The 17,987-nt window shown below is 35.3% G+C and overlaps 1 protein-coding gene across 1 annotated transcript; it reads left to right on the top strand.

Moving 5' to 3' along the window:
• Positions 1-5,430: 5,430 nt before the first annotated feature.
• Positions 5,431-17,561, top strand: Smp_161350 (putative succinate semialdehyde dehydrogenase; the record flags this gene model as incomplete). Its single annotated transcript, XM_018794780.1, has 9 exons — positions 5,431-5,496; positions 5,523-5,694; positions 7,024-7,229; positions 7,930-8,103; positions 9,517-9,786; positions 12,475-12,618; positions 13,823-13,978; positions 15,509-15,708; positions 17,291-17,561. The coding sequence occupies 9 exons, from the start codon at positions 5,431-5,433 to the stop codon at positions 17,559-17,561; spliced, it is 1,659 nt and encodes a 552-aa protein (XP_018649158.1).
• Between the last annotated feature and the right edge of the window lie 426 nt (positions 17,562-17,987).

Consider the following 17,987-nt stretch of genomic DNA (forward strand, 5'->3'; position numbering starts at 1 on the left):
CGTATATTAAATAAAGATGACTGTTCTCCAAAGATTTGAGACAGGGTTTGAATTGTTTCATCAAAACTAAAGTCTCATGGGTTCTTCGGAAGAATTTATTGTCAAGTCGTATAATGGAGCAGCAAGACAAAGCAAATGACATTGTCTGTTAAGTAAGTTAATAAAAGGGCTTCTCCAAAATTAACCATAATCGAAATTGGTTGTGGGACAGTTGCTCAAACGTCAGCAGCTGTGATATAATTATAACAAAACGGACCTGCATTATAATGGAATAAACCCAGGATTTCACTAGACAGATACAGTTGGCATTATATTGAGACGAAATTAAACAGTTCAGAATAATGTGTAGCGTAATAGCCTTGCGAACATAGTTTAAATTAGTTCATCTTAAGAGCCAGATATAGCCAACAGATAACCCGGCAAACTTCTTGTACCAAGATCATTTTCAGAAATTCAAAAACGAGAAACCATCAACACTTAAGGAACAATTGTTTACGTAGTAAAGAAGTGTATTCCAACGAGTGAACTTATACAAGTTTTCCGGATTAGAGATTCCGCCGACCTGTTGACCGGTATCTACGTAAATTATATCAAATCTATGGACTTTCCAAACAATTTTGAGTTTTTATAGCTACCCTTAGTCTTTTGAATTTTAAAACTGAAGCATCAAATATTTTCGGAAACCACGAACCTCTGGTATTACTATTTGGTATATTTGCAGCAGTCTAAACTCTCTAGGCTAGAAAAACACAATTATTAATCTGGTTTACAAAGCGGGCAGTTGAAAATAAGTTGGTAACTATCGTAATGTTTGTCTGATCAATGTAGTCGTCAAACTAATAGAGAGGATTATTCGGATGGATACTTTAAACTACACGTTTGTGAATAATCTTTTAGCCAGTGGACGACATAGCTTTGGGGAAAGCCTATCATACCTAACAAATCTTCTCATTACAAGAGGAGATTGAACTGCGGCAAAATATATGAATATCCCGGCAGATACATTTGATAGACATAAGTAAAACGTTTGAAAGGGTCTCTCACCTGAGTCTTAAATTAAAACTGGAAGGTTTTGGGATCCATCATGAAATCGTGGACTGAATATGTAACTTTCTCAATGATAGGAGACAAGAGATACGGCTAGATCGAGCCATATCAACATAGGATTTTCTAAAGTGGATTTCCTCAAGATACGATCCTTGGTCATCTTTACTTGCCTCACGTCAGTGACTCGTAGAGGTTAACTTCTCTTCATTTTATGATAAAACATGGTGCCTTGTTAACTGAGTATCTTAGCAGTTCAATTCTCCCGATATTATTATGCACTTACTTTGGAATTTTTAAAACCCAGGAAACCAGCTATAGGCATAAAGTTGGAGTGTCTATCTGTATTCTATAAATGTTATTCACTTATGGGTGTTGTTGATTGACTGTGTATACAAACAATGTGAGGACAGATAAAGATTGAGGTATAGACATCCTTTCAGCCAGACTCACGCATACTTATACATAGTGGGTTAATTATCTAAATTACGGCAAGTAGGTATTAAAATGTTCACTGGACTTACCGTAGACTTGTAGTGGTATTGGTTCTAACAACACGATCCTCCAAGCTGAAGACGAGGTAAGTGAGAAAATTCTTATTCGACATTTAACACTGAGAGATCAACAACGAGGAACGTGGGAACAGTTGATCAGTATGACATGGCTCAGCCTTGCAGGAGTGGCCATTCTTGTGTAATTTATACCTTTCCACATTAAATATATTATTCTGTCCCCAGCCTAAATATGTCCTTCGGAAGTTCTGAACATCGTACTGTTGATTGTCATGATACGACGAGTCAGTGTAGACAATGATGTGACTTCCACGTAAGATCTTATAGATTAGGAAGTCACACGATGATAAATTTGCAGTTTTGAGATTAGGCCAATTTTATAGTAGTTCTAATACTGAACCGAATACTGAACTGACTGTGTTACCTGAAGTAGTGGATTATAAAGATTGGGCAGTCATGATAAGCAACGACCTAAAAACCAAAAGTAACTGCAAGGCAACTGTTGGTAAAGTCTCGAGAGTCTTATGAACTATTCGTAAGTTATTTCGTTACCTCTACAAAGAAATGTTAGGTTATTATACACGACTTTTATTAGGCCTGAGGATACGACTGGTATTCTAGTATGACAACTAGCGGCCAGCAGCACCTTCTATATTCGAAACTACTTACGTCCAATAGAAATCAGAAGTCAGACGAGAAGAGGTAGGAAAGATATATTTGATATGTTACCAATATATCGAGAGGCGTTTGTTCTTAGCTATCTAGTGAAACGTAGGAGCTGTGTCCCACGCCGAGTCGAAACGTAATCTGGAACGGATGCATGACCGAAAGCCTTCAGTTAAACAAGTCCACTTAAACAACGTGGTCAGCATCCAATGTCGAACACTTAAAAAGCTATTGATTTTGGGGAATTATTTACAGCTACAGGCCACACTGGAATATGGGATTCAAACAGCTAGTCCTTATTTCATTTGTGAAGAGAATATGCCTGAACAGGTAGAATGACGAGGGACCAAAATGTTAAAAGGTTCCTCTGGGCCATCTTATGAAGACATAATGAGATGCCTCAACCTATTTGCATTAACTTATCGAAGGTTCCGGGGTGATCTAATACCGTCTCACCGGATACCGAACTATGATTTTGGAATGAATGCCCTATCTTTTCTTAACATCTGTGGTTGGTCATCAGAGGGGACATTCTGAATATGTTCATAAATCGAGATCAAATTGTTTACGTCTGGAGTCCCGTTTCTCTCATCGAGTGGTGAATTGCTGGAGTTTTCCACAGGAACACGTCAAATTAGCTCATTTTGATGCATTTAAGGTGGAATTTGATTTTCACAAAAATTAGTACAGGTCAACTGACCTCCTATCCTTACTAGTGTGGACAGAAGACTTAAAAAATTATTACTTTCAGCGCTAAATTTAAAATGTTGAACGATGCAACCTTGAGATTACTACTGCAACAGTGATTGGTTTGATCTTACGTGTGACCTTGCGAATTCTCCAAGGTTAATGACTTATAGGTGGTGTGGTATTAGGGTAAGATTGTGATAAGTCCGGTAGAGTTTCATCATTTATAAAAGTTGTTTTAAGATAATTGTTCTGTGTAACAAATTATGTAGGCCTCTTGTTGTTGCCAACTAACCGCCATAAAGGTTTAGAATAATAATCATCAAGTATCCAAATTTGGACGTTTAAACGTCTATTTTATTCCCAATCTCCTTATTTTGTATAAATTTTTGCGTTTTCCGCAAAGTCGTGGAAAATTCTGTAGTTTCCTTCAAAGTTTGAGGAAATTTCGGGAAAAACCCCAAAGTGTTGTAAGATTCTGGGTAAAGCCCGGATCTTCCCATAACATTTTGGGGTTTTTCTCCAAATTTGAGGGAATTTCGGGGGTCTAGTGCCATTCCTCCAAAGTTTTCTATCACAGCTTCCCCCAAATTTATCCAAAACGGACAAAATTCCCACCAAAATAGGGGGATTGGAGCCTACTGATTTTTGACAGAACTTTTTACAAATGAAATTTACCGATTTGGTTATCCAGATTCTTATTCCGATTCCGGACGGGTATTAAGGATAGTTGGCCGACGGACCATGTTAGTCCTCACTTAGTAAGGTTCTGTGAGTGTCTAACCTAACTCTGAATCTTGGGGACTATGGCTAAAAAATTCTTCTAAGTGATTACATTAAAGGTCCAGATATCACTTTTGCAGGCTTCAAAAGTTGACAGATTGTATTTAACTACCGATTTGTCAGTCTAACCGGCATAGCGGTCAAGTTACTTTGAAAGATAATTCAGATTAGGGTGCCTAGTCACATAGAATCATGCAATCTGTTAACTCCAGAGCAACGCGGGTTTCGAAACAAGCATTCATGTGTAACCAACCTATTGCGAGACAGATTTAAACAGCAGCCCCAGATAATAGTCTGTCTGTCGATGTAATATTCATAGACTAGCAAAGCATTTGATAAGGTCTTATGTGGAAGCTCTCGAGCTTCGGAATAACAGGCTCCTCACAGGAATGTATAAGACACTTCCTATCTGTCCGGAGAGAGAGTGTAAGGGTAAGTGAGACACTATCTGAATAGAAGCTGGTCAAAAGTGGCGTACCCCAAGGGACAGTTATAGGTCCCCTACTTTATCTTCTTTACGTCAACGAATTGCTGCGATTGTTTAAGTCGTCGACATTATTTTTTGCAGGTGATGTCAAAATCTGAAGATCAATAAGAAGTGAGGCTGATCATTTTGATCTCCAAGCTGACCTAGACAAATTAGTTAGATAGTCCCAATGTTGGGGCTTAGAAATTAATCCTAGAAAAAGTGTACTCATGCACTTCGGACACGGTAACATTTACTAGTATACTATCCACGGTGCATCTCCCCACCCAAACAAGTGGCATCAGTGAACATTTTCAAGGAGAAGCTAGACCTTTACTGGGAAAAATCGAAGGACTAACATAGGTCCACCAGCTTCTATGGTTGTTACTAAAGACCGACTCATTACAGAAACCTGTCACGGGTATTTTGTCGGTTCTCGGCCTTTGAACTTGCCTGTCATATCCTCATAGCTGATCTTCTTCATGTGTCTGCCCACCATTTATTGGAAAGGGCCGGCACATCTCCTTGGTAGACCACAGCAGCAATAAAATCGAACTAGATGACCATGTGATCACTTCATCCTATAGATGGAAAACACTTCGACGAACATCACCGTGAGTAAGGACAGGAGAAGTGTCGTAAGTTATGTTTGTTGGGATCCCTAGTCTGTTGAATTAAAACCGGGGCGATTATCATTTCTAGCAATTCAAATGACCATCTCTCTAATTATTCGCATTTTATAGAGGGTGGATTAAGGTCGTCCACTGTGATGTTTCACCTGCTTGACAAGGATTTCGGTTTATTTGGGAAGAGGTTATATGCCAATTTACGATTACATTCTTCCAATAAACTGTCTATGAGTCTTTATTGGTCTCTTTGAAAGCTAAACCTAATTTTTCGTGAAGTTATGCTTAATCATAGCTTGTCTACCTGATCTTACAATTATTGTTCGTGTGATTCATAAACAGCAATAAAATGGATTGATGTAATGTAATACGACCTAGTGATTAAGTGCTATTTCATGTATCTGACTGAGCTATACGTTCCCCGTCAGGCGTCATAGTATTTCCAGACTTCCCATTTCAAAGTCGGTGGAGCGAAGTTTAAGCATTAGGCCCTGTAGTCGAAAATCTTGTGCTTTAATCACATCGCTGCAATTTTTGTCGATAAGTTAGTTGTATCGGCTTAGTGTGTAATGCATTAAATTCGAATCACATTTTGACTGCTACAGTTTCAGTAACCAATTAGAATAACGTGTCTTCATGCAAAAACATGGCTAAGAATCTAGTACATGTACCTGCATTTCGTTATCCAGTTTCAATATCGATAGAACGACATGTAATTTTATTTTCTTCCTGTGTTAGTGTGTGCGAAAATGGTGGCTCGCGAAATCAAATGCATTACGTATTCCCAGTGCACAAATAAGTTTATCATGCAGTCTGATGGGATCACCATCTTGGGGCCATTTAGTTCCAGAAAACAAAGCGTTCTATTCGGGGAAATGGGAACCTTCCTTGTCTGGGAAAAAGTTTTCGGGTTTGTTTACTTTTAATTGATTTCCTCAAATGAAATTTAAATTTCCGTTGAAATTGTGCTTATCTATCATCCCGGATTAGATAATCTTATCTTAGTACATAACTTTACTAGGGTTGATTTTTAAAAGTTATCTCTCTAGGCCACTGTAATATTATAATGTCTCATGGGATTTTGTTCTCACTCAACGAAATTCTTTTAAACAAAGAAACTTGAAATCAGTTCAGTATTATAACTTTAGTTATAGTCTATAATATTTGGTGGTATGGCAACTCGAACTGATGTACGTACGTACGAAGTTCTACGTTGTAACTGACTGACTGACTGTTGTGTTTGAACGAACGGCTAACAACATTTGTGTTTAATTACTGGACCTAGTATTTCTAACAGTTAAGTTTTCGCTAAGAGATCTGGAGGTGTTGGTCTTGATCCCTAGTGGGGTTGTTGACACACACTGCTGAAGTATCCCATATTAGGACAAAATAGCTATCCTGTGCTCACTAAGTTTTCAAAATACGTCAACTGAGGATATCTATCTATGACTAATACATTCTAAAAACAGTCAATTTCCATAAAACTTCAACTAAGTTAATTAGTAGTGGTTTCAAATATGGAGCCATGCTAACCTCCACTGTGCTACAATATTTTTTGTTAGCTGGTTTTACTTCTGCCTTCATCGTTTTTGACTTTTATTTATTATGATTTTGTTCTGTGGGAGGGGGAAGAGAGTTGTATGATCTACAGAATACTAATATTAAGCTTTTACTTAGTGTAGCTAAACTGAATTACTATATATTTTCTAGTCTGATGGTGTTCGCAAAGTCTGAGCTTCTAAGAATTCAGTTGTTCTTTTGCCAACTAGTATTTAATAGATATTCGGTCTGTTATTTTACCTGTTACACATTCTAAATTCAATTGATTTGTAATTTTTCTTTGTAGCCCTTAGGGATATGAACTATTGAATATAATTATTCTTTGTGGTTATAACTTTCATCAGCTAACGGTCAATAATTCTCAGTACATAACTAATAATTTCTCACGTTGGATACATTAAGGTTGGTTGGGCGATTATTAGAAATAGCTCATAAAATCCTGTAAGTAATAACCTTCAACTAAAGTTGTTCAGAAGAGTATTCGAAAGTAAGCTGTGTAGGTTAAACGATTATTTTATCCAACTGGTTCTCACCATAGTATCAGGTTAATGGGAGTTGGCATGATTTTTGGGACATTCTTATAAATAAAGTATTCTCATCTGTCATCCTACCTAGTTATATATATATATATATATTATATATATATATATATATATTCGTAAATATTTATTTATTACAGTTGTGAATCCAGCTACAGGTGAACACTTAGGTTCAGTTCCAGCTTGTTCAAAGAATGAATGTGAAATTAGCGTCAATGTAGCTTCAGTCAGCCAAAAAGAATGGAGATTGAAAACACCGGGGGAACGATCGTCAGTTATACGTAAATGGGCAGATACTATTCGACAGAATGTTGACGCATTGACGGATCTTATTGTAGCTGAAAATGTGAGATATTCCGTTATATATATTTATATACTTCTAAACACATTAATACTGAGAATTTGTTTCCTGTCTCTATGATTACAATTTACAACCACGTTTCCTGTTAAATTTTAAAATTCAGAAAGACATGACGTTTGTTTAGCTAGATGATTAGTTCTTTGTCTAATTTGAATACAGTTTTCATCATGCACAACTATCATCTGGAAAACCATTAGACATCATATTGCTAGTGATCAGCTATTTCATCATTATTCGCCATCCTTCACCAGCACTTGCTTAACGATCTTTAGTGGGGGTCCGAGTTCAAGACCTTTAGGTTTTTGGTGAGGAATGGATTGTGTGGGAAGTTTACCGAGGTTTTTAAGTTTTATGGTCAGCATCTAATCTTAATTGAAATCCAGGAAGCAGTCGACATCTGTTTCATCTTAGTATTAGACTCTTAAACACTGCGCATCCACAACCCCACTGATTGTCAGACCCAGAACCCTCAGATTTCGCGGCGATTTTGCGAATTGCTTGATCGCCGTAGGATATAAATGGCCTTAACTCTATCCATGATGAAATCGTAGATACTCATTACTGAGTCCTGTACTAAGATGAAGCAACTTTCCAGTGCCTATTAGTTCCCAATGGTTGCTTAACAAACCTTATTCCATAGTGTTGACTGTAAAAATCAATAAATTGTTTTATTTTTATTTTTCAGGGAAAATCGTCATTCGATGCACGTAATGAAGTTCTAGCAGGTGTTTCCGCTTTGGAATGGTATGCTGAGGAAGCTAAACGTGTTTTTGGTCTTTATATTCCATCACTAAGCTCTCATTCACGGCGTCAGCTAGTTGCTCAACAACCGATTGGCGTTGTTGGTGTAATTACTCCGGTAATTAGATCATGCTTCCTTTTTGTTGTATTGATTTACCCTCCTAATCTTAACTGTTTGTGTGAATTAGTAATAACGCATTTTATTCACATTTTTATACGAAGCTTGTGTAAAACATGTAGAGTTATTTCAAATATAGTTTTCACATATAATGTCCTCTCTATACTCGGCACCAAATTTATGTCGAAACATTCGTTCTAATATTGACGAATATTCGTACACATGTAGTGTTAATATATAAACTTTTCTACTTTAGACTAATTCCACACATAGAAATGTCTTAACTACGTTTTTACTTCCTAACAAAAGCCTTAATACATCTATACTCACCGATATGTAACTCAATTACCGAATGCAGGTTATGTACTCAGCTTCAAACCACTTTTTAAGCGTGAGGGATAGTGATACTATCCGAATAGGAATCCAAGTGGAAATAGATAGGATGGATCTTTAACCTAGAATCTAGTGATTGAAAGTCGCACAAACCAAATACTAGGGCTTTATGATATTCATAGTCATCACTCAATAGTTTCGTAAAAGTAATTCATATTACTTCTGATACTTCCTGCTTTAATTTTTATAGTCAATAATTAAGATTTTAGCAAATCTAAAAATTTTGTACATTTATTCAATTGCATTGTTTATGTTAATTGGAAAATTCGACTGTAAACTAATTTTGGTTACTTTAAAATTTTCCGGTTAACTCTTTTCATTTTAAATTTCATTTTTTGTTATGCTGGTTTCTACACTTTAAGTAACACTTTCGTATTAGAGTTAGTGACGCTACCTAGTTGCCTAGATCGTAATTCAAATTCATAAACTATTAATGAAGTTCTCCAACACAAACCGCAGTCTTTACCATAGTTTAACCAAGTAACAGATTAGTAAATATATCTTCACCTAATATTAGGAAGCCGTAAAATGCCGGATGTACTTATATGTCCTGAAATCAGTTGAATGTAGTCATTGAATAAAATAATGAAGTTAAGTGACTTATTTATCCAACATGTTTTCGTTGATACAATTATTTACAGGATTTATTTATCACATCTGGTAATCGGCAGCTACTCATACTTTCCGCCTTTTCTTTTTTTATTATGAGTTACCAACATTTTATCTTTTTCTTCTACAAGTTACAGCTAATTTTAATGTCTTGAAATCGATTATGCTTATTATAAACTGAGTTTTATCGTTCCATTATTCTCTCAATATTTTCAATGATTTCGCTTACCCACATAGTGAAATAGTCTTATACGTTTGAGAAAAAAAGAGCTGTGCTACATTCAAAATAAGTAAATATTTAGAAAAATCACTTCATAATTAACTGACTACAAAAGGAAAGTGATTCATAGTGATTTATATGTTTACTAATAAGTTGAAAATGTTAATGTATTTTCATGTACTTAAACATAGTGGAATTTTCCACTTTCTATGGTAACACGAAAAGTTGGTGCTGCTTTGGCTTCAGGATGCTCTGCAATTATTAAACCAGCTGAAGATACTCCATTAACATCATTGGCTATTACTTATCTTGGTGTTGAAAAAGCAGGGATACCTCCAGGTGTTTTGAATGTAGTCACAGCTGCAGTTGATGACAATGGAGCAGAAGAAATTGGAAATATATTATGTACTCATCCAATTGTTCGTTTAATTGGATTTACCGGCTCTACAAAAGTGGGAACGGTAAGTCTAATTATTATTTTGGTATTCCTGTGATCAGTTTGCGTAAAAACACTTTATAAAAATAAAATAGTATTTTAATACACTTGCACTAAGTTGCGTAATGATATGAATTCAATTTTCTACTCGTTGGGATATTTTAAATACATCATCATTTTATAGGAATAATATATATTTGTAAAATCTCGGCGCTCAAATACTGTGAAACTATTCGCTCTAATTTAGACGAGAGTTCTTATACATCATCATTTTGTTATTATAATCATTTTACTTTCTGCTCAATTTATTTTGAAAGTGTCTTATTTTTTAATCACCCAGTCGTATGCAACGTAGAATCCGACACATACATGGGTCGGTTCAAATCGCTACATCACATTATCTCGGCGAAATAAAATTATCAGGTTGAATCCCAGAGTACCAGAAGTAGTAACAGTATTAGTAGAGAATATTAAGTATTGGAAAACGGAAAACAAAAAGGTGGGAGATTCCGGCTTTCAAAAACTAAGGAAAAATGGAGAGTTAATGCACCTGCACTACTGTGGATGATTTTAAGCTATCACACAGTCTCTAACAATTGGTTATGATAGTCACACGGACCCCAATCAGATAATCTGCACCCACCTATATCCCTCAGTCCAACAGTCAATGACTCCATAGACTGGTGCCATTTATTGGTTTGTCTTCTCTTCGCTCTTTTGAAACCTACTACTACACAAGATTTTATTCTTTTATTTATTTATTTATTTGAACACGTAAATATTGGTAAAAACGGGCACCAAATACATATGCACCACACAAAAGAGGGTTTCCACCATAGGTGACCTGTGTAAGTTGAAAAACAAGAATACTTAAAGTGAGAATAGAAGGGAGTAGATAAGTGACACAGTATATAAAAAAGCAAAGATGAATGTTATCAAATGATTGTCGATGTGATTTTTCTGAATGCTAATTGAAGCAAGAATAATATTTCCAGTAGTAATCGTTATTTGATTTGTGTGTAGGCTGTGGTTCTGTCCGAGTGCATAAACCGAGGTAGATAGTTTCCTTAGGGGGCCACAACCGGAGACTTTGACCTACAGGTCTAACCCACAGGGCAGTGGAGAAACTTTAGGAGATGCAGTCCCATGGTAAAAGGTGACCAACTATAGGTTATTATGCCATTTGTTCCTTCAGGATCCTGGAGCTCATGTGCACCATTGGTTTGGAACCAGGGTTTCCCAACTCTTCTAGGTGGACTCTCCATGTCCACCAACCCAGTTAAGGCGTCGGAAATTCGCTTTTCGTCCTCTTGATTTCGTAAACAACACCTCCGCCGCGACAAGGCAATAAGTAGGGCTTCCGCGGCAGTGGCTGTATACGCATGACCATGGTCCCCAAATGCCCTGATACGGCCGAGGGTGAGGAGAGTCAGCTCTCCCTCTCAAAATACTTTCACATGACCACGCGTATACAGCCACTTCGGAAAATCTTAAACGCTATTCGTCCGTTGTATCTTTTAGTACGCTATTTTATAACGCTTCCCAAGGACAATTTTATGCTATATACATACGTTTGATTTGTACCTGTTGTGATTGCTTGTGCTGCTTACGGAATATGTCTTCTCCACTTCCAACTTGGACTTCTTACTCTAGTTAGCGGATCTGGGACGCATCAGAATATATAGCTTATTGGTTTTTGGTCACAGGTCCTCGTTCCGTCCTCAGACTAGATGAACTCGTAATCGCTTCAAACCTAACAGATACTTTTAAAATTAAACCCAGCCTACTGCCCAAACAATCTAAGGTATTTAACTACGCTCAGTTCCGTAGACAAATGTTCTTACCGGAATATGCGCAAGAATGATAAATGCCAGGTTTCAGCCTTCAAGTATGTATTTTCACGATGTTTTAAAGTTTTTCAAGCACAGTTTCATTTGTTAACTGTTCGTCTCTTGTAAAATCTGATGTTTCTTAAGATGCTTAGCGACCCTGTTCTTCAATGTTACTGTTTCCAAAGGACCACTTGGATTCAGTAACACCGATATAAGTAGTATTGAGATCTAGAAACATGTGCTCAATCTCCATGAGGATATTTATTTGTTTTAATTATTTAGATATATTTCTTCCATGTTGTCCTAACAGCTTTCATGTGTGTATTTTCTTCTGATGTTGAAATGAGGTTGAAAAATCAATTTATGAAATGGTTCTGTGTAATGAAGGTTAGTTAGATTGGTTTAGCCTCCGTTGGGTCTTGACGACTCTAGTTAGCGTTGAGAGGCGAGGGGCTTTTAATGATTAACCTAGGATTTACAAGCAGTTGTTCTAATCTTCTTGTTACACTTGTTGTTAGACTATATGATGCATCTTCTAATTTAACATAATGCACTTTGATTATACTCCTGTCTGAATTGTATCTCTATTAGTAAGTATTTTCTTCAAAACGATTAATTTCTATACATTAATGTCATATTATATTGTATTTTATATTTCTTAGTGATCTTTTGGACCAAACACTAAAATTATGTCATAAATAAATCATATAAGACATGCTGTTCTTCAATTCATCACTACATAATGTATCTGGGTACTTCTCACACATATGTTTGGTGTTGTTGTTGTTGCTTTTTTTGTGCTCATTTTGTTGAGTTAATTTTTTATTATTTTCTGTTGTTAATTTCAAATCGTTTTCTTGTTTAACTCTATTTATTACCAGATGTTATATACCAAAGCTGCTAATTATGGTAAACGTGTTCTTTTGGAAATGGGCGGTAATGCTCCGTTTATTGTTTTTGATTCTGCAAATATTGAGAAAGCTGTCGCTGGTGCAGTAGGATGTAAATTTCGTTGTTCTGGACAAGTGAGTATTAGTTTTACAGTCTACAATGTACATCACATTTCATTTTTGATTACTTTCTGAAATTAAGTTTTATGTATTCAATTCAGTTCATCCTTTCGATACCTAATTCGTATTATGTGTCATGAAATAGGACACTTGTTGTTTCGTTGACTTATTTAAATCTCCTAGTTTCAAGGAATAATTTATTGTCATATATTTTAGTTGAAGGGGTTTTATATGGATCAATTTAACTTTTAGGTTGTATTTGTTACAGATTGATCTCAGTTACAATATCACTGAAGGTTAGAGTTGTACTACTAGATACCGACATAGTGGTTCTAATGGTTAAGCGTTTGTTCTGAAACCCGAAGGTCCTGGGCTAGACTCCTGGTGGGTTTATGGGCTCGCACTACTAAGGTGTCTCATACTAGGATGAAACAGCTATCTAGTACTTCCTGACCTTTATTGGCAGTCCAACTATTAATTTTTCTGTGAATCTGCTTTAAGACTAAAGCTTTAAACTTGAAAACGATGACAACAGGACATCCCCAGGATGAATTATCCGTGAAGACTTTCCAATAAACACCATTTCTTTGTGAGATGTTTAATAAGTAATAATTAAATGTATAACCTGTTACTTGGCTTACATGCTATAACTTTAGTATATTGTATTCACGTTAAGAGGTAAAAGTGATTGGGTTGTAAAAAATACTTTTCAGGTATAGAATAAAGAATATACAAATGATGGAATATACTGAAAATTGCACCTGGTCAACAGAGAAGAACTTAAATCAGATGTGTATGCATGAAATCAAGCACTCCGTAGATATTATATCTTTCATTCACCAGTAGCAGTTCTGATACTAAGTAATCCCAGCGATTTACTTTTCGTACAATGACTACGGAAATAATTCAGTGAACTGATTGCTTTACAATTGCTATCACTTAGACTTTATCAGATACTTTACTGTTGGCTAGATTTTATTTCATTCATTTTATAGTGGTCACAATGTATTTTGGGGGGGGGGCTGTTGTACACCCTTGTTACATTTTACATATATTATGAATTACTTTAGTGTGATTGATGTATTACTAGCCTTAGATTGTTCTACAATCTAAATGTTTTTGTAATGTAAACTACTTGTCATTAGTATATTATCATATTTTCATCATATTTAATTATCAAGGTGACTTTTTCATTTCCTATATTTTTCCTGTTTTCTAGACTTGTATATCAGCAAATCGTATTTTTGTTCATGATGAAATACATGATGTATTTGTTAGAAAACTAACTGAAGCTGTTTCTCATCTTCACATGGGTAATGGTGCTGATCCAAATATCAATTTAGGCCCAGTTATCAATGAAAAAGCTTTAACTAAGGTATAGCGAATTTCCATGTTTCGTTTTTAAGTCATTAGTTACTTTTTTATATTATCATCTTCATGCTTCACTTGTACGCCTTATTTTTCTGTAGAACATCTGAAACTTGTTATTGTTCTCACTTATTGCTCATTAGTATTTCGACTACTTAATCTTGCAATCAAATTAGCTTACCAGCCAAATTGTTCAGACTGGTTATTTGAATGTTTGAATATTGTAAAATTTATTTTTTAAATTACTGTTCAAGCATCACATCCGTGTACCAAGCCTATATTATTAACGAACTATATGGAACAACAGAATGGTCTTATGTAGATCCATCCTTTCCAAATTTAAGTTGTTCGAATTCTTTCGATATATTTTCCTTATTATTATATGTAATTAGGTTGTTAGGTGATTTTGTGTCACAAAGCGATAATAAGTGTGGGAAACCATTACAAATCAAAGAAGTTCAGCGAAGGGATCTCTTTTCAACGAATTTACAGCTTGATAATAAATTTGTTGAAAAGAGATCCCTTCACTGAACTTCGTGTTTTAAATCAAGGAAGGTCTATTACTGAACAGATATTTCATCATTGTGGGATTTCGCAACAGTGCACACCCATAATTCCAAATGGTATCAAACACAGGACCTTCAAGTCTCATGATGAGCAAAACACCCTTGAATCACTGAGATAGAACCCAGTGGTTCACGTTTTCAAATGCAGTGTCTGCACATATTAGTTCCTGACAAAAGTCATAGACAAAAATAGAAACCTCTACACAGAATAGTAATAATCAATGTAGAAGACGGTCTCTTTTTGTGATGTATACCGATAAAGTTATCATAATACAGTGTACAGTCATCAATTATGTCCTAGAGGTCATAAAGAGTCGTTTACTGTTATCCGCAATGACTTTCAATAATTTTCTTTTTATAAAATAAATCACTTCAAAGTAATGACATAATTTATCTCTTTTTACAGCTTGTTCTAATTCTTACTGTTTCATTGCTTTTTCCCATGTACAAAAGATAAGATGGTTAGCAAAGGAAAATGTCTTTGACATTTGAAAATACAAAGAATATGTCTATAATGTTCTCTGGTTTAATATTACTGAGAATTATGAGATCACGTGTCAAAGGATTATAAATAATCTGCATAACGATAGAAGTAGAAGAGAAATCGCATATGTGTATTCTAATTGCTTATCGTCCTTTCTATTTCCAGCTTACTAAGATCCCATATTTTACATTCCTGCGATCTTTTTTCCCAATTCGTTTGCTATTTTGAGAAAGGATTTTTCATCATTATCTATTATAGTTGGTATTATATTATTCTTTCCATTCTCTGGTTGATTTCTTTTCATCGTGTCAGTAATATGAACTGTGGTGACTTGAGTTGGCATAGATTAAGGTGGGGTGGGTGGGTGAGTACAGAGACAGAATAAAATTTTATGTTTTCAGAAGTTTTTCAAAGTAACTTATGTTCACATTTGTGAACATTTAATGAAAGTGTAATAATTTCCAATCTTATCGTGTGTTTTTTCCAGATTGAAAAATTAGTTAATCTATCTGTAGAACATGGCGCACATGCATTAATTGGTGGTCATAGTAGATTAAAGGGTAAAAGTTCATTTGGACTTGATTACTCCAATGGTTATTTTTATCCGGCAACTGTTCTGTCGAATTGTCATACAAAAATGGCATGTATGGAAGAAGAGGTTTTCGGTCCTGTTGCTTCAGTTTGCAGGTGTGTATCATGATATATATAAACTTTAATTTTTAAAAAAGTATAATTTTCTTTCATCTCCTTGTTTGTATACATTTTACCTTTATGTTTTTGAGTTTAAGATGTCTTTAAAGTTACTTCCTTTTACCAGTTATAAACAACCATAGAACCGGGTATAAATGTGTAACAACTGAAATTGCAACATCATGATGTGAAATTAACAAGATTCATAATGCAAAAACAATAGTAAACGAATAAAACTTCTTGTAAACTACCATTTGATCAGAGAGAACAAAATTGCAAGACATGAAAAGTATGAAGTAATAAAATTCTAGTGTAAGAGCGAAACTAATGTCAAACCACTGATCTTAAGTCATGTGTCATCTAATGACTCCGATCACTGATGACGATTTTTATACGGTCTCAAACCTGAGTGTTCAAATTTATCAATATGGTTCAGCTGAACTATAAGTAGCTTTATCTTTCGTTGATATATATGCTAGTTCGACCACTTCTAGAATTTGTTTCTAATATACTCTTTTGTAACCCCGCGGTAAAAGTTGAATAACTTGTCGACTGATGACGTGACAAATGTTCATCAACTGGGGTGGTTGGGGCATGTGTTACATATGCCCAATCACTACCGCCTACTTCAACGGGCGACGTTATGCAGCGTAGGCGTATGCGGGAAGAAAGCTAAGGGTAGCCAAACCAAAATATGACATTAGTCCGTAAAGACACTGAGAACTGGAATAAACCATGTTAATAGGTGTAGACTACCTGGTTGGGGCCCGCCTGTTTAGAGACTTCAAATGACATAACTCAAAATCGTTTGCGATGACATGGCTGCATCCATTCTTTATCTTCCCTCATATTTTGAGTTTCTGCATTCCTCATAGCTTTCTCTTTGTTTTTATCTCTCTAATTTATATTTTCTTGAATCGTATCTTCAATGCTTAATCTTTCCTATTACCACTAATACTGTTACTACCTCTACTATTCTGGGATTTGGCCTGAAAATTTCATCTCTCTTTGCTAATGGGTACGGCGACTTGAACCGATGAAGATACCTAGGTTCGACGTTGTGACTGACTGACTAACACTCTGCAGTACGCGTCAAAAAAAGCGAGGTAAGTTACAGAAATTAAGTTGAGTTGAAAACCAAAAGTGTTATGTTGTTTAGCTCATCTTTTCTCGAATAAACAACCAGCCAACTTAAAAAACGAATCAAGAAGGATGCATATGCAATCTTAAGAGAATTTATATTTCCACTGGGATGTAAAAACCAATTCTAAAGAGATCCTCCATGTCTTCAGTATTGTAGATATGCCTTACTGATCAGTCCTGCCTAACATGGAAACTTAATTTCAGGGATTCTATTTCATTTACCTTCGAATATTTATCTTCAAAAAATATCGGCCACTTAATTGAATCACTTAACATAGTGACAAATTTTCCATTCGAATACAAATAAGGACCAGACAATATGACATATTGAATGACCAATTAGTTTATCGACTGAGTACATACTTTGTTAGAACTTGTATATTTACTGACTACTACATTTTTACTTATCTCTCTTTCTCTTCCTCATAACATTCAGATTCAAAACTGAGGAAGAAGTGATTGAATTAGCCAATGCAACACCATACGGTTTAGCTGGTTACATTTACACAGAGAATATTAATCAAGCTTGGAGAATTTCAGATGAATTACAAGTTGGAATGGTTGGTTTAAATACGGGATTTGTAAGTACTATTGAATTACCATTTGGCGGAGTGAAAAACTCCGGAATTGGACGTGAAGGCGGACCGAATGCTTTACATGAATTTATGGATATTAAAACAATCACTTGGGATACATCAAATAATTAAAAAGCTTATTCAAATTTCTTATTTTCTCTTATATCGCCCAGTGTGTTCTCTCTTTTCTTTTTTAACTGTTCTTAGGTTCATTTTTCTCTCTTCAACGCAGTTAATTTTGGTGGCTTCAGTTGTGTTCTCCAAAGTCTATGATACAACACCGTTACATTTTTAATTTTTTCTAGGCTACACAAATTTTCACCACATCAGAATTACTTGATGCTTCGTTTTCTTTCCATCCATTATTTATTAGAACTATTTGTTTGTTCTTACTTCCTATTCGTGTTCATTTAATACAATTTGAAAAATAAATTATTTCCATATATATATTTGACTCTAATTTTTGTCGGTGCTTTAAGAGAATCACACTGTTTCTTTTCAAATACTCATTTCAGTAAATGAAATCTGTTAGTTTCTCACTACAATGACATAATCTAA

Source organism: Schistosoma mansoni, chromosome 1 (assembly GCF_000237925.1).
Source record: "Schistosoma mansoni strain Puerto Rico chromosome 1, complete genome".
Lineage (NCBI taxonomy): Eukaryota > Metazoa > Platyhelminthes > Trematoda > Strigeidida > Schistosomatidae > Schistosoma > Schistosoma mansoni.